This window comes from Cottoperca gobio, chromosome 7, assembly GCF_900634415.1.
Source record: "Cottoperca gobio chromosome 7, fCotGob3.1, whole genome shotgun sequence".
Taxonomy (NCBI): Eukaryota; Metazoa; Chordata; class Actinopteri; order Perciformes; family Bovichtidae; genus Cottoperca; species Cottoperca gobio.
Window position 1 is genome coordinate 17312252 of NC_041361.1, and position 22872 is coordinate 17335123.

The 22872-nt window shown below is 40.4% G+C and overlaps 2 protein-coding genes across 6 annotated transcripts; one reads left to right on the forward strand and one right to left on the reverse strand.

The window, feature by feature from the left end:
- The first annotated feature begins 1308 nt into the window (after positions 1-1308).
- szrd1 (SUZ RNA binding domain containing 1) lies at positions 1309-6555 on the forward strand. The gene is made up of 4 exons (XM_029435487.1): positions 1309-1598; positions 2847-2896; positions 3360-3629; positions 4738-6555. The coding sequence occupies exons 1-4, from the start codon at positions 1551-1553 to the stop codon at positions 4847-4849; spliced, it is 480 nt and encodes a 159-aa protein (XP_029291347.1). The 5' UTR covers positions 1309-1550; the 3' UTR covers positions 4850-6555.
- Positions 6556-7135: 580 nt separating this feature from the next.
- On the reverse strand, positions 7136-22585 carry atp13a2 (ATPase cation transporting 13A2). 5 transcript variants are annotated; one of them, XM_029435480.1, is made up of 30 exons: positions 22432-22583; positions 21101-21103; positions 19201-19277; positions 18305-18472; positions 17667-17725; positions 17482-17548; positions 17318-17397; positions 17062-17139; positions 16914-16983; positions 16635-16769; positions 16474-16540; positions 15178-15309; positions 14874-15035; positions 14499-14609; positions 14308-14354; positions 14031-14219; positions 13719-13925; positions 12491-12583; positions 12062-12218; positions 11795-11906; positions 11544-11668; positions 10722-10900; positions 10489-10581; positions 10263-10342; positions 9429-9581; positions 9190-9286; positions 8484-8707; positions 8160-8311; positions 7827-7999; positions 7136-7403 (listed from the first exon to the last, which is right to left on the reverse strand). In XM_029435480.1, the coding sequence occupies exons 1-30, from the start codon at positions 22442-22444 to the stop codon at positions 7236-7238; spliced, it is 3471 nt and encodes a 1156-aa protein (XP_029291340.1). In that variant the 5' UTR covers positions 22445-22583; the 3' UTR covers positions 7136-7235. The 5 variants fall into 5 exon arrangements, with proteins under 5 accessions (XP_029291340.1, XP_029291345.1, XP_029291346.1 ...); XM_029435485.1 differs by lacking the exon at positions 22432-22583 and adding an exon at positions 22324-22377; XM_029435486.1 differs by lacking the exon at positions 10489-10581 and having other exon boundaries at positions 22432-22585.
- Positions 22586-22872: the final 287 nt, after the last annotated feature.

The window sequence follows — 22872 nt, forward strand, 5'->3', positions numbered from 1 at the left end:
CAGATTAATTTCAGAGAAACTGTCTGTGCTCAAATTAAAATGAAACACACACACACACACACACACACACACACACACACACACACACACACACACATAAATATATGTCAGTATATATATCCCAGTCATGTATGTTATAATAATTAACAATAGTTTTTCATGCTCTGATGAAAAAAACCTGCAGTCATACTGTAGTTTTATTGAGCCAATAATTCTACCCAAAATCTGCCTAACTCAAACAAGAATATAAGAAATAATTACATTTCTAAAAGGAGATTTATAGTCTCACAATCATAATAGCAGAGTTGTAGTGTCTTGCACTTAAAATACTCACATTTCTATGAGGTTTGGCTGAGAAATCTCAGTGGACAAGGCAACTTTCCTTCAATGCCTTTATTTATATTCCCCGAAATATTGCTATTCTAATGTTTTTACTAAAAATGAACCCTTATGGAGGATAAGGGTTGTCCATATCAAAATCAAGTCATTTAATCAAATTGAAATTGTGGTACATGCCAAGTATGATTAAAAAGAGGAAATGCCACAGTAGTACAATCCAACTAAATGTATAATGTGTGTCATATCTTAATGTTAACATTGTAATGATGGCATATGGGAGAATGGACCATAGTAGTAATGGAGTAAGTGTAGTCCCATTGCTCGTCATAGCAAAGGATTATAACAATGAAATGCTAAAGTTAATTATTTTAAAATGCAGGTCTGTTACTCATGCAATGTAAAGAGCTACAATGATAGAAATTAAGCGGATATGAAATTGTGGGTTTGCCTCCTATTAACATATCCAGATGGTCTAAATCAAGGGTGACTTTGCAAAGTATAAAAATTATTTATTTTGATCATAAAGTAAAATACTGTTCCAGATACCTGTGACAAAATGTGTTGTGCCTTTGTAGATACACTGTGATCTGTAAGTTGTAATGCACATGTGTAAATGATAAACTGAGGCATAATATTGTTGAAATTGCAACTATTTTTCTTAAGAAATTTCAGGTTGTAAAAAGATAGTTCATTACATTTGAACACTTTCAGTATGTACTTTTTTGCACTAAAACAAAGAGAAAACTTTGGAGTTGTCGTTTTTTATAGGTTATTATGCTATGTTACTGGTCCGGCGCACTTGAGATCAAGTTGTGCTGTATGTGGCCCCTGAACTAAAATGATACAATTGTTTCAAATGATTTTACTCTGTTATGTTGCTAACCACCTTTGATTGTCACATTTGAGGGCCGCGGCAAAGAGGGAAGCGGTCCTTGGCACAGTTCACTTACCTGTAGCATGTTCAGAGCAAACAGTAAAATACGCCCTTTACGTTTTCCTACAAAATAACGTAATTTAAGTGTGATCTTTGTTTACTGGCACTATGCAGACATGTACTTAGTCACTTTTGGCCCACTTCTTCTCAGCTGTATAGAGGGGTATCATGCGGAGGGGAAATCCGTCAGTGTGATGTCAAAGCCCGGACAGTCGAGAGGCGGATCTGAAGCAGCCCAGGACGGCCAACTCCACAGCGTGTCTGAGCAAAATGAAACATGGATGAGGAGGTCGCCGAAAGTTGGGAGGAAGCTGCCGATAGTGGGGTAAATGATGAAAGGCCTAATATACCTTCAGCTAAAGGCGATAATCCTGTTGGTAGCTTCTTTTTAGTCACAGGGTTGCTTTTAGAAGTTCTCATTACGTTGTTTTATGTTAACGAATCCCACGGGCCAACAATGTGGCTAAAGCTAGCGTTAGCTTTAAGAAACTTGGCGAGCTAACGTCAAGTAGCTAGCGAGCGAGACAGGCTTAACATGGACTTAGCCAACTAACTAGCCAAGTGAAGTTTGCTATTTCTAACCATTTTCGTTTGAAATAACATAAATATGCCTGTTTATTAGCTACCAATGACTAGCTAACGATTATAGTTAGCGTTACATGAGACGAGCTAAAGCCACGAAATGAGAGTTCCTGTTGAAATGCTTAGGTTGACGTTGGCTATTGCTAAGCTAGCTATTTATTGCAAATGTGTTTATTGAATATTGGTTTAACGTTACTTGTTGGCAAATGTACACACCTCGCACAAGACTAAAGTCTCTTCCTCGACCCACTCGTCTCATATTAAATGTGGCATACATTTTATAACGCTAATGCCTCTTCAACATTGATTCTTCGCCATTCTGTGGACGACGACTAGTCGCGTTTTGAATCCGTTTATTAGGTCGATATTTTAATGTCAAAGTGAAGATACGTAACTTTGAAAGAGTGTTAAACAGATTCTTGAAATGTGTGCAGCAACATAAATCTAGCACATTTCATGGAGCCTAACGCACTATAATGTCAGATTGCCTTACTAACTTGGCGATTTCCTGTAGTTTACAAGGCCAAGTTGTTGTGGGACAACAATTTCGGCCATGTTGTAAAGTATTAACCCAGGACGAGCTAGTTATGTCGCCAAACTGGCAAGTTAGTAACATGTAGCTAAAATTAGCTATCGTCTAGTTTGGCAGACGATCACTAGCTAGTGACGTCAACAACGTGGCTCTGAGAATAAGTCAGCAGCTCGTCCGGTTGAAGTTACAGAGCTTTCAAACTTTATCTTCATTTGGGTTTTCAGTATAAAATGCACCTCAGCAAACTCCAAATTAAAAAATGTTGCTGGCAACATCAGCCGGCTAATGTTATCTAGTTGAGCACTTTCTGTTGTGACTTGGCAGCAGTGCTGCACATGTATAAATAGCTTGAAACTGAATCTAGCTTTCCATCCACTCTCTCACTTGTTTACTACCTGCCGCACTTTTATTTTCTACACCAAATTAATTGGACCATGTTGTTCGTTTTGTCCCTCGCAGGAAATGGAAAAACGTTTAGAAGAGAAGCTAAGGATCAGCCAGAAAGAAAAGTAAGGCTTCAGAAAGTAGAAGAAAAATGGCCCAAATGTGTAACTTTTATCCCTTTGCTATGTGTCTTGCTTATCTGTAAAAGTACACACCTTGACATAACCTAAAACCTTTTGCTAATTGCTAATGGGTACTCTCCAGCTACCAAGAGCCAATATATTTCTAGGGATGCACACAATGGATCCACTTAAATTTTGTTTTAATTAAGTAACTAATTCTTTCATTAATTTTTTTAAGTGAGCTCAACTGTAGAGCGGATCCCAACAATTCAGAAATTGTCTCAAGACAATATTGTACCGAGTATGTAACTTGATAAGTAGGGCACAATTCTTCATTAAGTCTTTTGTCAATGCATTTACCAGCTAAGCTATTAATGGTAGGCACTGCCTCCCTCGCTTCATGGCCTCTCCCTGTCTGTAATATCACTCATTCTGGGTGGACTGTGTCCTGTTGGTCTGCTTCTAGGGAGTCCAGTAATAATTCTTTGCGATCTCCACTGAAGACAGCCATGGTGATACAGGACGACTCTCTCCCAGCAGCACCTCCACCACAGATACGTATTTTGAAGCGGCCTGCAAGTAACGGATCATTTGGATCCCCCTTGAATCAGAACAGGCCTACACCACAGGTCAAGTCTCTGGCCCAGCGTGAGGCCGAGTACGCCGAGGCCAGGAAGAGAATACTGGGCAGCGCCTGCCCAGAGGAGACGCCCCAGGACAAACCCAATACTGACAAGTAATAATCCTCAAATATTGACAGTTTCGTTGTTTGACTCTCAGCCTGATAACGCCTTGCTGTAAGGCACATGCAATTTGTATATTACGCTAAATACTCATTTGTTTTACATTTTGTGAGCCAAGTATCCAATTGACAGAAAGGCAGTAAATAAATGAGCACTATTTTAGAGTCTCTCCATCCACCTTGATTCCAGTAATTAACATCTTTTGTTGTTGAGTATTGAAAGAAAAAAGATTCAGTTTTAATATGATATAAAACAGAGAAAAGCAGGGAATCTCCCCATTTGAAAAACTAATTATAATTATTATTAAAATATTTCAGTCGCCTAATCAATTAGTTGACTAGTTGTTGCAGCTCCACCTGAATGAGATGGGGGGGGGGAAAAAACAGCTGTTTCTATAAAAAATAAATGATGTAAACATTATAAATAAGCCTTAAAGAAGATGTACAATTGTAGCAACACACACTTATCAATCGGAACAATAACTAAGGCAGTTGCCTCTAAAACAGGACGACTTCCAGCTGAATCACAGATGAATGGACAGAATCCACATGTCAGCAGGGTTGTGAGGAGGCTGGTTGACTTCCCCTCCTGGTGTTACTTCATATAGCACAGCTGGCAGAAGCACATTGCTTTGGTCTGCATTGGCTTTTGATTGAGTAGGTTGAGTCTAACAATAATCATAGAAGCCTCTCTGATGCAACTTTGCAGAACTTGATTGACTGTTTTTGTTTACACCACATATTGACTGATTAAGTCATTTGTTATTAGTGTTCAGTTTTATTTGAATGGTGGTGAATTATGTTACAATTAATATAAAAAACACAAACAAATAGATGATGGGGGAAAAAAAAAATTAGTTTAGAAGCTTAAACTCTCTAAAACCAAGAGGGACCCCTATAACTGAAATCATGTGTGGAGATCTGTGTGTTGTGAGACTGCTGGGATCCTGTAATGAGGATGTCAGGAGAAAGACATCTATTGAACACAAGAATGCTGCTGAAATTTCACAACTCGTTCCCAGTTAGCCGTTTATGTCCAGCAGCAGGCATGGGTAAAAGGCTGCTGTAGCTAATTTATTCCTGTTTCCTCTTTCTCTGCCAGGGCAGGGCGCAATAACTCTACACTGCCTTCAGAGGACACCCGATCAAACAATCACACTGTCCGGCAGCCTGCCGGCCCAGACGGCACCCAGGGGTTCGGACAGCACAGATAAGTGGGCCCTGGCGCCACCCAGACATAGAGGGGAGAGAGAGATCAAGAGCCACCAGAGCAAAGACAGGCACTGTATTCTCAAAACCTCCTCCCTTCAGTTCCATTATATCAGTTGAGCAGCGAGTACTGCTGTCCAACCGACGGGGAGCGAGGAACTCCAGGAGGAAGTCGATTGGAAATGTGCTCTCTTCTCTCCCCGCTCAAGTCTGTTTGACACTGTGATTATGGACATATTCTGGACTCACTGTGATGATCCCTTTAAGAGACGCCCCTCACCTCCATCTCTCGCGCCCAGCGGCTCCGTGTCAGGACTCCTTCGAGGCAGAAGCAAAGACTTTAAACAAGGGAGGAGAAGTGACGGGCCACAGCAAAATGAGATGAGCTGGTACCTGGGCAGCAGCATCTCCCCAGTAATGCTACCAGCCCTCTCTTCTCACCTTTTACATACATGTTTTAATTTTTATCTTTTCTTTTTTTACTTCTTCGTCTTCAATCGTCTATACTAGGGATGCTCTGATATCTACATATAGATACATTCACATTATACATACACCATGAAAAACTTGGTCATTAAAACAGTACTCTATGCTGAGATTTACTTCTTTATATTTGCAGTTTTTATGAAACATTCACATTTTTCACTTTTGGTGGTAAAATAGTCTCAGAATACTGAGGTTTGGTTTGTTCTTACAGTTTCAACACAGACACCCTGCGCTGCAGCTTGTGGTGTCAGATCTCCCACAGACAGTAAACTCACCACTGAAGCTGAGTACTTAACTGGTCCCAGAGCTGTATGCATTATCAGTGCGCCCCTAATATGTCAATTGCCATTTGTTTTTAAAAACTGAGGGTATGGGTCAAGTTGTATATCTGACAAGTTCTGTTTACGGTTTATTTTTTAATTTAGCTTTTCAGCTGTCTTCCCTTGACTGTCATCATTATTTCTATTTAAAAGCAAAAAACAAAAATGTAAAGGAGATTGTGGATTTAAGTCCACTTTTAAGTAGCTTTTCTGTCTTTTTGTAAGAGATGGTAGCGATGTCAGAGCAGTATTTTAATCTAAATGAACCAAAATTGCATTTTAAAATCGACCTGTGTGTATATATCAGTTCATTCAGATGTCATTATTTGAAGGTGGTGTTGGCAGCAACTCAAGGAAAGGTCAGATGGGGGAATGAATTTACTGCTGTACTTAACAAGCCTCTCCGTCATCTCCACCTCGTCAGCGATGGCGCGCTCGTTTCTTCATGTTCTTCGCTGACGTACAGTACGTGGGAACTCAGGTGCAAGTGAACTGAATGAATGAAACGAACTAAGATTGTATTTTTCCAGTGGTTTCGATTGCTCAAACAAGAAATGTCCGTATTAAAATCTGGGTTGACACTTTTAGAAACAGTACATAAAGTGAAATGTAACTGAAACAATGTCCACGTCCTAAAATGAATGAAAGTTTTTTTTTTTTGTCTTACTGTTGGCATCTTGGTCACAAACTGCAATGTCACCCATGTGATTGTTCAGTAACTGATGGTCCTCTGTTAAATAGAGACAGCTGTATGTGAACCAGAGAGGAAGCCACTACCTGTATGACCAGGACCATTGTGCCCATTATGTTCTTTATTTGTTCAAACAGAAGAGATCTCAATAAAAGCCATATTCAGTGGTGCACATCAATAGAACAGTTCCTGTAATGGTTGAATCCAGCTTGTGCCTCCTATGTCGCACCTTTACTTCCTGGCTGTTTTTGTTACTGTAGTTCAAGAAACTGAATATATCCAAGGGAGAATTCACAATACTGGTGAAAGATTTTTAGTTCAGGAAGTAAATCAGCAGAGTAGGAGACAGATGGGTTTTAAGCTCAGCTCTGAGTGAGATCAAACTGCCTGTAAATGATTTAATAAAACGATTTGCAAAAAAATGTACATTGTTTTGCCTGTTCATTACTTAACATGTAATTGGCAGGCAGGTGCTTCATGTGTGCATTTGAACTCTGGTCAGTGAGAGTTGTGGATTATCTGGAGTAACACAATTTAGTGGAAAAAGGTGATGTTGGGAATTTTAAAGTAATTTTTCAAAGCTCTGAGCACCATTCATTTAATTCTATTCACCTGTTAGGGAGAAAGCAGAAATCTTAACCTGGACAAACCCACCCAAAATGTGTGTATGGTCAGATGTGGGAGAAAAGGTTTGTTATTTAGCTATACTGACCAATTAGCTAAAACATGCAACCCACCAGTGCAATATTGTACTTTAACCCCCACCAAAAATACAAACATCTTTCAAAACACAGTTTAGTTTGAATAAAAAATAGTTTTTATTAATGATACAAGTAAACGGAACGTTGCATTGTTAAAGTAGCATTTTTTGGCCTGGGTGACAGAAGGACAGTGCTAGCTCAAGTGGATGACTGTGTGATCTGTGGGGGACAGTGTTTGATCAAGGGGCGGCCATGATGGGGATTCAGACAGAAGGAGCTTCAGACGTTTATACTGTTTCTTGGACTGACGCCTCCCACGCAGCAACCGGAGACAGTTCAGGATACCAGAGTCTATCAGCACCTGGGGGGAAACAGCAACTGTACAGTTAATAAGGCTTTCAGGAATATGCTATGCTTAGAGAGACTGTCCATTTGGATTATTTATTCATGATGAAAATGGACAACAGGCCTTTTTTGTAGCAGACATTTTGACTGGTTATAGGATGAAAAGCACAGGTGTAACTAATTAACTAAGCTAATGTTCTATTCAACTGTCACAATGAGCCAAAGCATTTCAATAGGAGAATCCTTTCTAGATGCATATTTCTTTTTTTGGTGCCATCTTTCCAGCCTGTGGGGGGTCTTCAAAGAGATTTTGGTTGGAGTCTAAATGTATTGTTAAGCATCAGTTATATCCACAGACTGTCAGACAGCTATTTTTCATATAAATGTAAATGAACAATTGTCCAAAGCGGGTGTATCAAAGTTTCATATCATCACTCACCTCTACAACAAAACAAATGAGGAAGTTGAGAGCAGCCACAGCGACGAGCAGCAATTTAAAATCCATATCAAAGAAGTCGTACAGTTTAAGTATTCGACAGACGAAAGGCCCGGGATACAACACCAGCCAAGTCATCACGGCAAAGAGGACAAGCAGTAGACTGAGGAAAATCACTGGCAAGATAAGAAAAACGCTTTTAAAATTCAGGGTTCTAAATCTTCAATCAGTTTCACTCGTTATATATTTAATAAAGCTGAGAACGTTGAATAGGCGACCAATTTGTCAGCATGGGTCTTAATGCGTCGCCATCCTCGGACATTTGTGATGACTCACCGTTGCAGTAGAGAGGTTTCTTGTGAGGGTAGCCCTTGGTGACCACTACAGCCATGATGATGTACTGGAAACCTGACAAGGCAAACACACTGGTGTTCTCCATGTTGGGCAGATTAGCTGTTCCACTCACTGTTGAATTGAGTGGAACGTACCTAAAAGAAAGACGGGATGAAGTTTTACACTGTATCAAAGTGCAACATGTGCAGACAGGATGTTGATCCTTTTCTAAAGCTGATATTGGATTTTGTTTAGTGACTGTAGAAACAATGGTAAAATCTTTCTTTAAGGGTATTCTGAATTAAAATAAAAGCTCTTTTTACTGACCAGTCCTGTGATTTGGTGATGAAGAGCGCAGCCAGCTGGCCCAGAATAATCATGCATGTGTGGATGAAGAGGCTGCCCAGGACAGGCAGGGCCAGCAGGCTGGCTGAGGGTCTGCAGGGGTGCAGCTTCTTACTGGAGCCTCCTTGCCCCATCACAATGGCCAACGCAGTCACCACAAAAAAGTCAAAGAACAGGAACTGCAGGTCGGCCAAGTTCGTCCTCACCTGGACACACACATCAAGAAGTCATGTTTCATTCTAAGTTCTGGAAGCAATAAAGAGGGAAAGAACTGCAGTCATGAGAGCACAATTGATGGAACATTTATTTAGGAAGTGATTTATTAGAGATAAAAGTTGCAAATTGTATGTAATGTTATTTAGGCTGTAGTCTAATGCACAGAATTTCTACGCAGGCGGTTGAAAATAAATAACGTCACGCATTTATGAGCTTAAAGCGGTTTGAGAGTGCAAACGTTTGTTAGACTTGACAAAGTGTGTCTTGTTGACAATTGATGAAGGTGCCAAAAACTGGCTTTCGAAAAAGGGGTATTGTAAAATAAAACATCCATAATGAAATAAACCTAACCCGATAAGTTTTTTTACATTAAAAAAATTAAATTAAAATTGAAATACATGAATACATAGAATGGCAGCAATATGACGGCCGCTGTGAACGTGAGGGTGTGATGTGCTCCAGTGCTACTCACTGTGTAGAGCATGAGGACGGAGCAGAACTGAACGAGGCTGTACAGAGCCATGTATCTGAAGAGACTGAAGGAGGTGACCAGAGAACACCGTCCCTCTCTGCACAGACGAGGAGAAAACATGCGTTATTATTTCTTCCTCTGCAGATACTGCATCACAAACATAACTGGTTTAGTTTGTTTTAAAAGAATTCATCCATATTTACTCTGCATTTCTAACATAATGCCTCCTACTTCCTCACCGGATAAGCACCGGCACGCAGCTGATGTTTTCAGTCTTAGAAGTGAAAGGTGACGCAATTGAAGCCTCAGCTTCAGACAGGGAAACCCCGACGTCAGCAGCTCTCAGGGCCCCGCAGTCATTGGCCCCGTCTCCACACATGCCCACCCGGTAGCTGTAGTAACAGAAAAGGGTCTTATTTACTACACTTGTGATTATACATTTATCATGCCACTATGGAAAGCCCTTAACTTCTGGTGCAGCATTTTATGTGGATTGTATCGATGATACACTGGTATTTAGCGTCAGTTTCCCTGCAAGTAATTTGTTTCAATGTTTTTTAGACTATCTCCATCTTAAATTTAATAGTATTGATATGAGCTTACAAAGTCTTGATTTAACTAGGTAGAGCAACCACCAGAGTGTGGACATGCTCTAATGTGTAGTTCCTCTAATGGCGACTAGATAAAAACTATACAGAAACAGCTAAAGTCTTCTCTAGATATACGTTGTTTTAAGGTTCCTTTTGTTGCCTTTGTAAACACAACAATGATATTCACAGTGCAAACTGTATTTTCTAACACTAAAGACATTTACCGTGCACCAGATATGTTCACTTTCTACATTTATTTAAGTTTTGGTAGTGAATTTGTTTCGGTATTTCTTTAGCCAGTCTTTTTCAAAAAATGACTGGACAAGAAATATATCTCACTTTCATAGTTGACAGTTTATCTCTCAATCAATATCCGTATGCTAGGTAAGTGTTGGGACAGCAGGTTAATGAGGGTTTGATTTCATACTTTCTCTTTTACTTTAAGTATATTTCCCATCCTTTCCCTTTTGTGTCTGAACTAACTTCATTTTCTGCAGCTCCTTCACCAGCAGGGTTTTCTGGTCAGGGGTCATGCGTGCAAATACTGTGGCTCGCAACAGAACCTGCAATGACATCATGTCAAGGAAAGTTGACAAACAACTTATCACATCTTGATTTTTACGATCGTCATCTTTGTTATTCAAAAAGGTTTTTGAAATACAGTCGGATTGTCAGAATATTCCTTCTGGAATTACACAGCATTCATTACCTTCGGCAAATACTCAGGGAAGTGGTCACAGAGGGCAGCAAAGGACTTGCCATTAATAGCCAAGTGATAGTGAAAACCACCCTGGTACAGGTCCTGAGAGAAGAAAAGAAAAGCATCCTCCCAGTTTAGAAATGACGGCCATGATGGTGCTCATTATGTGCCAAAAGAGAACACCCAAACATAAACAGACGGAGCATCAGTGTGCTGCACTGTTGTGTCTGAGCAGGACTGACCTGATTGATGATCTCTGCGGAGCTCTGGGCGGCAGGAGACCCTCTGTCTTCCAGGCTGAACTTCAGGGTGGGCATGGACTGGGCAGTGTGGGGGGTTGCATTGACGAATATCACCTTCTCATCAAATCCTACCATCCCACAGCTTTTTGCTACATTGACTGCTGTTAAAATGTTGTCACCTACGTGAAGGATGACAAAACAAAATTTGACATGACAAAGAGGCCATTTGAGTTGATGCTGCAGGTAAAGGCCTAAAGAATAATAATGTACATTTGTCAGATCTTTTTACATTTTATTTAGTCCAGTTTTTTAAAATCATATTTAGTCAACCTCATCCTGTTTCTTTAGTTTTTTTTACTTTAAGTCATGGAATTTTAGTCTTATCTTAGTCAAAGAAAACCGCAACAATTTTAGTTAAAGTGAATAAAAACTATTCACATTTGAGTCTTTTTTAGTCGCCGTATTATATCGAGCATTTCAGGCAATCCTGACAAAATATCACCTCATTTTTTTCCTCACAAGCCCTGTCGTTAACTTTGGCAAGTAAGTTACCCTCAAGTTGTCCATATGGTGCGTGATTGCTTCATGGGAAAAAGAAGTCTATAACATTTTGTCTCCTCTTTATTGTCAATGAAAATAAAGGAGATTTTGGTGAAGTTTAAATTTTTTGTCTCGTCTTTTTTCATCAACAAAATTGCTTGTTGATAACGTCACAGTTACCGTTTAGTGACGCTAAAGTTGTTAATGAAGATATTTAGTCATAATTTTCGTAACAAAACGCTGCTTAATAACAAAAAAGAGGAAGTGGCAAATATCTCTCACCAGTGACCATGGCGCTCCGAAGTTGTGCCAGCCTCAGCATTTTAATAACGTTGGCACTCTCTGGCTTCACCAGGTTCTTCATCATCAGCAAGCCCAGGAACTGCACATCCCTCTCTACCTCCCCTCTGCGGAAGGACAAACGGCTGCATTTCAGTATGACGGGATTTACAACAAACTTCAGATTTAGGAAAAGGAGTCAATAAGGAGCTTTGGAGCTAAAGAGAAGCCAGAAACACAGTCTGGGTTCTCACCGTTCAATCTTCCGAAAGTCAGTGTTCCCGTCTACTGGTTTATAGGCGAGGGCAAGAACTCTGAGGCCTTCACTGGAGAAGCTGCGCAGTGTGCTGGAGAACTGCGCCGGCACTGTAAACATAAAGCATCCCGTTTAGTATAAAAGTAACGTAAAAGAGTAGAGGCACGGTGGAGGACTTAATTCCAAATCACAAAAATGCTGCACTACAGTTATCTATTTACACATTCAAGGAATATTATTATCATATTAATAACAAGTTACTAACCAGTTTCTGCTCGGCAGAGGCTAGCCACCATCTCTGGGGATCCTTTGATGAAAGCGAGAGCCGAGCGTCCGCCGCCGGCCACCGTCACCACACTCATCCTCTGCAGGGCCGAGGAGAAGGGAAACCTCTGAACGATGGCCACCGCCTCGCTTGTGGACTGACAGCAAAATGAAAAAGAGAAATCTCAGCTATGCATAACTGGACAGATATATGAAGAGGGACACAGTAAAAATAAAATAAAACTAATTACAACGCAGAATTTACAATTTACTTAACTGCTGATGTACCAACTTTTCTTCTTCTAATTTACATTTACCACAATCTAATACTACCTGTACAACAGGTTCACAGTGGTTAAGAGGATTTGACGTTAATAACAAATAAGCCCTACTGATCAGTCAGCACGAGAGTGATGGTGGGGGCACTCACCAGAAGTCGAGGAGGTCTCAAAACAGCCAAAACTCTGTTGCCCCCAAACTCTGCATCTAGTACATTTCCATCTCCGTCTGGCTCCTGGAGTGTCTGGAAATATCAGATGTAAAGATACTGATTCAGATCAACATGTTTTAACCGAAGTTCACAGTAAGATGAAATGTTATGAATGGGAGAATGGACGACCGGAGGCAAGCAAAAACAACAACTGGTTCTTGCAATGTCTCAGAAGTGCGAAAAAGATTAATTTTAATGACAATATTGGAATATCTGTTCAGATTTCTAGGTGATAATGGAAGTCATGTTTTACAATTTTCTGTGTACCTTTTTTGTGAATATTTTAAATAAACTTAGTATTGGCATGTACATACAAATTCTTTCAAGTCAAACTGCGAGTAAGCATGGGGCTTCAATACTGTTGTGTCACTGACGGAAATGTAGCATCGAGTATTGAAAACCGAAAAACTGGCATTGAATGTGGTTAGATCCGTAGTCTTGTTACCTCCGACGAGGAGGAGGAGGAGGAGGAGGAGGAGGAGGAGGAGGTATAGTTTCAACTTGGTTTGATTATCAGTTGGTTTGTTTGGTTGTCAGCAGGATTACAGAAAAACTACTGGTCCATGTGAATGATGAGGTCCGATTTTAATGAAACTTGGTGGAAGAGTGTATCGATGGCCAACGAAGAACTCATAACATTTTGGAGCGGATCCGAATCACACGGCTACACAAATTATGTTTCACATTTGTTAACATTGCGAGAGCAATTGTGCTGCATTCATGCAGTGTCAGAACAATCGGAAAAATTAGTTCTTGACTGGGGGATTTACGGATACAGCCATCAACGCGTTGTTTAAATACTCAGCAATAAAATATGACACATCTTTTTGTTCATGAACGCACCGAAGTCGGAAGAACGACTTCCCAACTCAGGAAGTGGGACCACCCGAGGAGCAAGTGAATGCACCATTGGCCTTAGATTAGTGATTCTTTGATCGGATACTCAGTTACTGTTTTGAATAGGGCTGCACGATATAAGGAAAATAGTCAATAACATTGTGATAAATAAACAGATTAAAGTGTACTCAGTTTTGCCTTTCTGCTGCTCTCAGTATACTGCTAATATACAACAATTAAATTCATTATTTCAATACTTGTATTGAAAAGGTTCAAACAATACCCAGTTCTAGTCAAATACCTCTTGAAGGAAATTAAATAAGCGTCATACCCAACCCGTGGACTCGATCATCTTGAGCTCCAGAGGGTCTCCAAGGGACTGTCCTTGCAACAGTGTCACAGTGTGACAGCAGGCCAGGCCTGAGAGCATGGGCCCTGGGGGAAGGAGTCTGGGATCAAGGACCAGCTCTGAGAAACCAGCAGGTCCCCCCTCCATCACTCCCCACACATCAAGACCCTCCTCAGTAAGAGTTCCTGTCTGGAGAAACAAACGTACTCTGATGAAAGGAGACTTCAACAGGTGACGTGGCTGCAACTCTTCTCCACAAACGCAGTAAACTTCAGTTAATGGATTCCCCCTCACCTTGTCGAAGCAGAAGAGTGAGACCTTGCCGCAGATGTTGATGCGCGGTGGACTGATGCAGAAGATGCCCTGGCGCTTCAGCCTGTGCTGGGCGTAGATCGTGCCAGTGGTGATGGCAGCTGGCAGGGCAGGGGGCACTGCGATGGTCACAATATCCAGGCTCCTAATCACCAGCTCCACCCATGTCGCCTGGAGGCACATCCAGACCCAAGTCAGTGATATCATTTTATTAATTTTTGGCATGCCAAATAAAGACAGGCAAGTGGCTTGCACCTACATTGGATCTGAAGAGGACCACAAAGCTGTAAATGCTGCCAAAAAGAGCTGAAGCAAGAAGAAAACATTTGGAAAGACTTAATTATTGCTCAATTATTGTTGAATTATAGGTAAAAAAGGTATAGGTATAACATTATCTTATTCATACACTCTTGAAACAAAATGAGGGAAGGTCTCTGTTAAAGCTCTTACCAACAAAACCCAGGATGATCAGGAACTTGGCAGAGTCTTGGTAGAAGCGGAAGTCGGTTGGCTGAGGATACAAAATTGAGCTGACCAGGTAACCTTTGGCTGTGAAAAACCCTGAGGATGAGATACAAGCAGGAGAACTGGCTTCACTTGAAGAGCAGACATGAGCTCTTAAAGTTGCCTTGTGGAGTTTCTAAAAACAAATCTGTTTACATTCAAGTAAAGTGAGTTACACGCCAAAAAGCAAAACGTGTAGAATGCATTTCATTCCCTTAAAACTTCTCTAATGCGCGACTAGAAGTTGAGAACTGCACAGGTTGCCTTTATCTGTTAATTGACTCACTGTTACAGACTCACATCATTAGTGTCTTTACTCACCGGTGCTCGTGACCACGGCAACAGCACCGCTGCCTCCCGGCCCTCCCCCTTTGGCCTGAATGAGCTGCGTACCACAGAAAAGGGTGTGTCTGCGCTCAGTCTCTGAGCTGTACCTCCCCTCACCAGCTGGCAGTGGGGTTTTCAGCACTGGGACACTTTCACCTGGAATGATGAGAACAGTTGAACACAGTGACTCCTAACCCTAACAAGTTGGAGGAGGCAGAGACTGAACAGAGATGGCATCATGTACTTAATGACCAAGTGCAAGTGCTTTTGTTATAGACTATAGAAGTTTGTTGATCACCTGTGAGCATGCTCTCGTTGACCAGACACTCCCCATCCAGCAGGGCAGCATCACAGGGCAGCAGCAGTCCTTCCTGAGGGATGATTAGACAGTCGCCGGGGACCAGCTCCTCCGAGCTCACACACTCCTCCACTAAGAAAACACACAACCAGAGTTCTGGGTTTAATGCAGAATGACTCTACTTGGATCAATAAAACAAAACTGCTTCCACTACATTTACTTCCTTAGTCTTGCTCAGATTGACAAAGACTTGGGAGACTTTTATACATTCACATTCAGACACGAAAGCTACAAATTTAATTTATTTCCCTTTGCTCAAAATATGTTACTTTTTACAGAATTGTTTTCTTAAAATAAACTATTAATAAACATTTTCCTGCAACCTACCGTAACAAAATCTTCTTTGTTAACAAAGTTTCCCCTTATGACCACAATTTTCCCTCCCACATTCATCTCTATATGCACTGTCACTGTGTGTCACACACAGTGATACACACTCAGTGACACACACACAGTGACGCACACACACACACAGTGACACACACACACACACACACACACACACACACACACACACACACAGTGACACACACACACACACACACACACACAGTGGTGAGTGCAGAGAACATTTCCTATCATTCAAAGGCAGCTTAATAGTCAATATTGCAGTCTTTGCTTTACTTTGATGTGCAACACTTAAGACTTTTTACTCATTTAAACTGTGAGAATAATGACAACTGGCAGCTCCAATGTCCCTACAGAGGACAGAGAGTAGATATATAGAGATATATAACAAGATAACTATTCAGTTGAACTATTCAGTAAATTTGGCCTTTATATTTATTTGTGAGAAAAGGGGAAATGAAAAATAGGTGGTTCAAGAGATGCACCTATTTCAGGAGAATACATGGCAACTATTCTTGTCTACCATCTCAAAGAACACCTGGGTACAGTATCACTTATCATCACCCCCCCCCCCCCTTTAAATTATGGTTATTCACCAATACATGAAACCATGGCTATGAATCAAAAACATAACCCTCTTCACAAACTCATCAGGAAACCAAGGTGGTCCGAAGTGTTTTGTTAATGTCCAGGCAGTCCTCACTCTGCTTCTGACTTACAGCAGGCTATGCTTTTTGTATTTCTGCCTTCAGATGAAGCACATTACTGCAGGACTCATGCTAATGCCAAGTGAACAAGATGGTAAATATCAATCCAATTACAAATCCACACCGATCGTTTTCTGAAACAAAACATTCATACGAGAAGAATACAGCGGTTTAAACTCACCTCCTGAGTCTCTTCGTATTGTGACATTTGTGACTAACCGGGCCATGTCACGAAGCGTGATGCTTTGCTGTGGAGTAAGATTTATACAAGAATATTATTGCCATCCATATCCAAACACACAGGAGATTATATTCAGATTAAGTATCCCACTACAGGCTCACCTTGCGGATCTCATAAAGTGAGATACTGATGGAGAAAATAGAGATAATAAATATACATATGGCGTAAAAATAATAGTTATCGATCATCCACAGTGTGACGCTGAACACTTGGAACACATAGAATGGGTTGAGGACCTAAAGGAGCAGATAGAGAGACACAATGAACGAGTGGGTTCAATTTAATACGTTGCCTGGATTTTCAATCAAATATCACTTCCAAATATTCATAAAACGATGTAATCTGAGGCAGTATGAAAAAACTGATGATTTCCGCCTCACCTCCTCAAACAGCAGTTTCATGTAAGGCTTCACAGGCACATCGATGAGGTTGGGTCCATACATGAGTCTCCTGAAAGGATTCATGTTGAGAATTACTCCGCATCGCTGTGAGATTAGTTTATTTCTACATTCATGGATCCTTTCCTACCTCGAGCTCTGCTCCAGGGGACTCAGGCCCTTCTGGAAGCCATACAGGACATTGCAGGTCCAGTCCTCATTGAGGACACTACAGAGGAAACACAGAAGGGTTCAACATTAGGGTTGATAAAAAGGAAGTATTTAATTTTCTAGGTATATTGAAAACATATCCGTGTAAGAGCAGAAAGTAGCATTGCCCATCAACAGTTTCAATCCAGTACTTGGTGCAATGTTCCCTTTTTGTTTTTCTTCCCCTGTTTCAGTACCTGACACGACAGAATGCTCCTTTCCTGTCCAGCCAGATGTAGCGCAGTCCTTCAAACAGGTAATAGCGCAGCAACGTTTTCTGTAACACAATAATGGTCACTTTCAGTCTGGGAAAGAAGATCACTCGGCACATTATTCTGCCAAACGTTCACGTCTTCCTTACCTCCTCCTTGTGCAGCTGCACTGTATCCCTCCATTCATTGTCCTCCAGCTCGAACAACAACCCCAAACTAAAAAGAGACAAACCAGGTAAGAAAAACCGACATGAAGTTTCCCTTTTTGTCTTTTAACACGTTTCTCAGATATGTGCATAGTGTTGAAAGGCTAGCGGTGATGCTGTCAGCTGACCTGCCGTCCTCCATCTCCTCAGTGAGGACCTCCACCACATGCTGCTGGCCGTGAATGTCCTGAAGGAAAAAATAAGAGACGCATCTGTGATTGCTGGAAACTAGGCACTTCACCAAGTAAGATATGCAGTGAATCAGAGCTCAACATAGAATAGTGCCATAGACATGGTCCTCTCTTCCACCTTACACTAACAGTAATGCTGGGAGATCAGATTGTCACGAGACAGAAGCAACAAATATCTAGTTCCACCCAGTAAGTACATGTGAATCAAACTGGTGACAGGCAGCCGGTGTGATAAATACTGGTTAGTCAAGATGAGGTATTAAAATTACTACAACCTGACATCTTTGATGGCCAATATTTAAAATTGAAAAGATATTTGTGCAGATGTATGTTACTATAGTGTTTTCTGCTAAATCTATTTCTTGCCAGTGTGGAAAATACTACTAAAATACTTGTACATCAACCTTTCAAACTAACATCTCAGTGCAGGTTTTATTAAAGAACATAAAAGGATAATGAGGGACAAAGTGACACGCAGGTCACATGCAATTCTTGCAGGAGGAATCCAGTTTCAGTAATAATGTCGGGTGCCAAGTGTGTTTTGAATCTAAGTAGGAATTAATTTATTTTCTCACTCTTATTAGCAGAATATCTGCCAAAGCCAGAGGGCAGGAGCGGCAGCGGGCGAGGACAGCAAGCCGCGGGCGCCAGTGAAACACAATCAGGAGGAGACCCAAGGACAGCACTGCAGCCAGACGACACGACCACACCCGCCAGCGCACCCACTTATACCCATGAACATCCTGGTGGAGCAAAGGAGTCAGACAGTCCATTCAGACTCAAACAGAGGTTAATTTCATATCGCTAGATACCTTATCAGCACCTATTTTACATGACAGTAAATATTGAAAAGCAATTATTTCTCCTTATCTGCTAATATAGCAAGGGTAGCATCTTCTACCCTCTGTATTATTTGGATAAAGAACTTCATTGATCCCTTTGGTGAAATTCAAGTTAACCTGGCAGTATATAAAGTAAAAACCTTTACCAGCTAAAAGCATTAAAGTAAGTAAATATTACTATTATATAATAATAATGTAATATTAATAATAACCATAATAATATCAATAATAGGGCCAAACCCTTAGGTGGGGAACCACAGGACTAAACTACCTAACCCTATTTATAAAGTAGTCAAAATAAGTTCAAACTTTACCAGCTACCAAAGTTAGATGCTGATAATGTAATAATAATAATAATAATAATAATAATAATAATAATATTCCTGCAGATTTAGAACAACTTTTACTTTTGATAATTTAATTACACTTTGCTGATGATACTTTTGTACTTTTACTTGAGTGAGATTTTGGATGCAGGACTTTTACTCCTAACACAGTATTTCTACACTGTGTGATTGCTACTTTTACTCTTAAGTAAAAGATCAGAGTACTTCTTTCATCACTGCTTGTCCATATGCAAACACTTGAGGCCATTGTCTGTTTAGCAAAAACCCTATGGAGTCTCTTACCATGTTTGAGTCAGGACTGAGCACGGGGTCCCGTGGACTGGGTGAGGAGAGTCCACTCAGTGGCTCCACCACACTACCTGCAGAACAGGTACAACACAACACACACCCTCAAAGTCAATATTAACAAAATACACACACGGCAAAGCTCTAGTCTCGTCCATGTTGGACACTAATAACCTTTTTGGTGTCTTGTTTTAAAACCCATCTTTTGGATAAACTCAGTGGCAGGTTTATTAAGGTGAGCTCATGCTTCACTTATCAGACACCCATTCAACTTTACAGCACGACATTTATAGTCTCGGTCAGTGTGGTTAAAACTGTGTCTGAGGTGTTCAATTCAATTAATCCCTCTGCAAAAAGCCCCAGAGTAGTTTTATGGGGAAAAGAGGATAGATTTACAACACAAACACAGCTTAATTTAAGGAAATATGTGCGATAGTGGGAGGTTAATGATACGAATAAACACACACCTGAGTACGACGGAAACACTGAACTCCTCTAGAAACATTAACTTTTAACGGCTACAGGGAGAGTAAAATATCCCATAAAGTATTATATGTTTGATATAAACTCATAGTAAAGTCCATATATAACAGTATACAATAACAGGAGAGATAAAAAAAATACCGTAAAGTGGCGTGAAGTAAGTGATTTGTTTAACCAGGTGTTCGCTTCCCCTTCCGAGGATTTGTAAAATGTCGGAACAAAAACTTCTTTCCTATCAATACAGATTTGAGGAAAAAACTAAGCTCACCGTCAACTCGAGACCGTAAGTCTAAAATAAATATTTCCCCGAAACGACAAAATTATCGAGCATAGTTAGCAAACTATCCCACCTTCCTTTTGTACGTGCGTGCGTGGTCTCGAGCGTCTGATACCTGACTGCTCTACGTGTTACACCGGCTTTTGAAGCTAATCTGATACACGAGCCACCACAGCCATTTCTGATGAGGAAAATGCGAAAAATCATACCATGTCAACAAAGAAATGCGGAAAGAAAATACAACTAATGAGTTTACACACAGTTGCCACTACTGTTTACCGGGGCTGCACGCGCTGAGAAACGTTGGCAACAGGATATACAATTTTTTTTAAAGTTCTTTAATATGTGTTGTAAATTTATTATGATAAATTCGTGGTTTGTCCACACATGTGATGGACCAACAACCTGACAGGGAGGGCAGACATATTAACTTGTTGCATAGTTCGAGAAAGGACACATACATATTTAATAGATTTACTCTTCTTTAACAACAACAACATATCAGAATCAGAATAAGGTTTATTGCCTTGTTTTCACTTACAAGGAACATATTAAGACAAAATACAAATGCAGGCAAAGTACTTCTAACGTCAAGAATATAAATGAAGAATATGAGAATTATAATAGAAATATGAAAATATATAATGAAAAATACTATAACAAATATGTACAATATGACAGTTGAGTGCAGGATGTGCAAATATTATGATGGGGGGGGGGGGGGGGGGGGGGCGAGTGCAGATGTCTTATTAAAGCCACCACACATCAAAATGAATTCAAACTGTTAACAAATCAAGTTTTCCTTAAGGTAATAGTTTCCTCATGATAAGGTTATTTTTGTTGTGAAGGACACCAGATGTGGATAGAGGGCATTCATCTACATACTGTACACTTCACAATACACACACTGTACAAGACACCAAAGAAGGGAGTCATCTGTTTTTGTCATAAAACAGTTTAATCACATGAGAGCTTATCAAGGCGAATGTAACTAAATTAGTTATTTGGCCAAATCACATGGTTCTAACTAGGCCAATCTCTACAAAAAGTATCCGGTCTGCAAACAGTGCAAGTCATCCTGAATTCCAGCTGGTATTAAGTAGGCTTTCAGTTTCATCTTCAACCATGCGAACAAACCTTCTGTGAAGTCAAAAAAGGGAAACTAGTATCCAGCCCACAAGTAAATAAAGAGACAGACACAAGACAGTCATCTGAGCAACCATAAACCTCAAATAGCACCACAGCAGTTTCAGCTACACGCTATGCTGACATTCTGTACACTCAATTGTTTGGTGGACACCTACAGTACCTGGCTCTAATAAAGTTAGCCATCTTTGAACTGCAATTACTGTACTAGTGTTTGTATTAATAACTATTAATAGGACAGTCATGAGGTCTGTGGATTATACAAGGAACAGTGTTTCTGACAGGGCTGCCTCCTCTCTTAGTCCACTAATTTGGTTGTTTTGGTCTCAGTCGACTAACATTTATCTTGTCGGTTAGTCGACTGATTTTTAACCCTTTTTTCAAGCTGAATGACTAATTTCAAAGAAACGTATTAGCACATCTCTGACATCTGTGACAGTCATGAGGTCTGTGGATTATACAAGGAACAGTGTTTCTGACAGGGCTGCCTCCTCTCTTAGTCCACTAATTTGGTTGTTTTGGTCTCAGTCGACTAACATTTATCTTGTCGGTTAGTCGACTGATTTTTAACCCTTTTTTCAAGCTGAATGACTAATTTCAAAGAAACGTATTAGCACATCTCTGACAAACACAAGATAACAAAGTTGTGCTTTTGCACAATCCTTTGAGGAGAAACTCAGTTTTGCAGATCTGCCGATTAAATCAATTAAGCTTTTAGTCGACTAAGATTTCCATGCCAATAGAGCTAAGAAGGTGAGAACATGTTTTCTATTTTTTGTTGTCGTTATTAAGGTGAAATGGCCCTTTAAACTTCACCCCAGTAGAGGACTGGTCTGCTTTATTTACACAATGATTGTACAGTCTAGCTGAAAATGTAATACTTAATCACTTTGATTAAAATAGGCTATTTTCCTGATTGGTGGCCTGTGCTTTTCCTGCTACGTAATGTCAAAAGGTCTTCTGTGAAAAATGTCTCAATTAAAGTCTTAGCTGAACGTTTACTAACCCTGTCCACACTACATATTGTAAGTAGTAACTGTTAACGGTATATGTAGCTTCTGGTGAATGTTCACTTTGTTTTACCGAGCAAAAGTTACGTTAGGCTGAGGAAAATTGGTACATTTTGTCGGTGAGTTGACAGCAGATTATTCTGTCAGTCGTCGCCACCATATAACCTGCAGACGGTCAACATTTGTCAGCACAGACACACTCACGTTTCCACGCTTCTTGGCAGGTTTGATCTTTTAGCCAACGGTTAGCAAACACATCTGTTTAGCTCGTCTCTGCTCTGGGGAGTGAAAGGTTCAGTCAAACTCACTTACCGCTCCGATACATCCTCTGGTCACGATGGCAGCATCCACATGACCTGCTTTCACACCACCGTGACAGAAAAGACGGACTGTCTTATAACTGTGCAGAGAAGCTTCTTTCAAAACATTTTTGCTATCTCAGCTTCCGACTATACCCTTCTACGGGAAGTCGCGTTGTCCAAAATAGTCACAAGCGTGTCCATGTGTAGTATTACCAAACACTGCCGTCAAGGCAGCCACCACTTGTTTTGCTGTACGTATATACAGTACAGTGGTGTGAACAAGTATGTGCCCCCTTCCATATTTCTTCTATTTTTGCTTATTTGTGACATTTAAATGTTTTAGATGATCCAACTAATTTTTATATAAGACAAAGACGACATGAGTAAACACAGAATATCATTTAATTTGTTGATAATTTATTGAAGGTAAAGAGTTATTCAAAACCTATAT

Bases quoted from the DNA above. Each gene is read 5' to 3' on its own strand.
- atp13a2 (XM_029435480.1), bottom strand. The intron at 17,398-17,481 runs GTAAGGAAGACG...ATTGTGTTACAG, and splicing joins TGCAGCTGCACAAGGAGGAG to AAAACGTTGCTGCGCTATTA. The intron at 10,343-10,488 runs GTAATGAATGCT...ATGTCATTGCAG, and splicing joins TCCCTGAGTATTTGCCGAAG to GTTCTGTTGCGAGCCACAGT.
- szrd1 (XM_029435487.1), top strand. From the start codon at position 1,551: ATGGATGAGGAGGTCGCCGAAAGTTGGGAGGAAGCTGCCGATAGTGGG. The intron at 1,599-2,846 runs GTAAATGATGAA...TGTCCCTCGCAG, and splicing joins AGGAAGCTGCCGATAGTGGG to GAAATGGAAAAACGTTTAGA. The intron at 2,897-3,359 runs GTAAGGCTTCAG...GTCTGCTTCTAG, and splicing joins AGGATCAGCCAGAAAGAAAA to GGAGTCCAGTAATAATTCTT.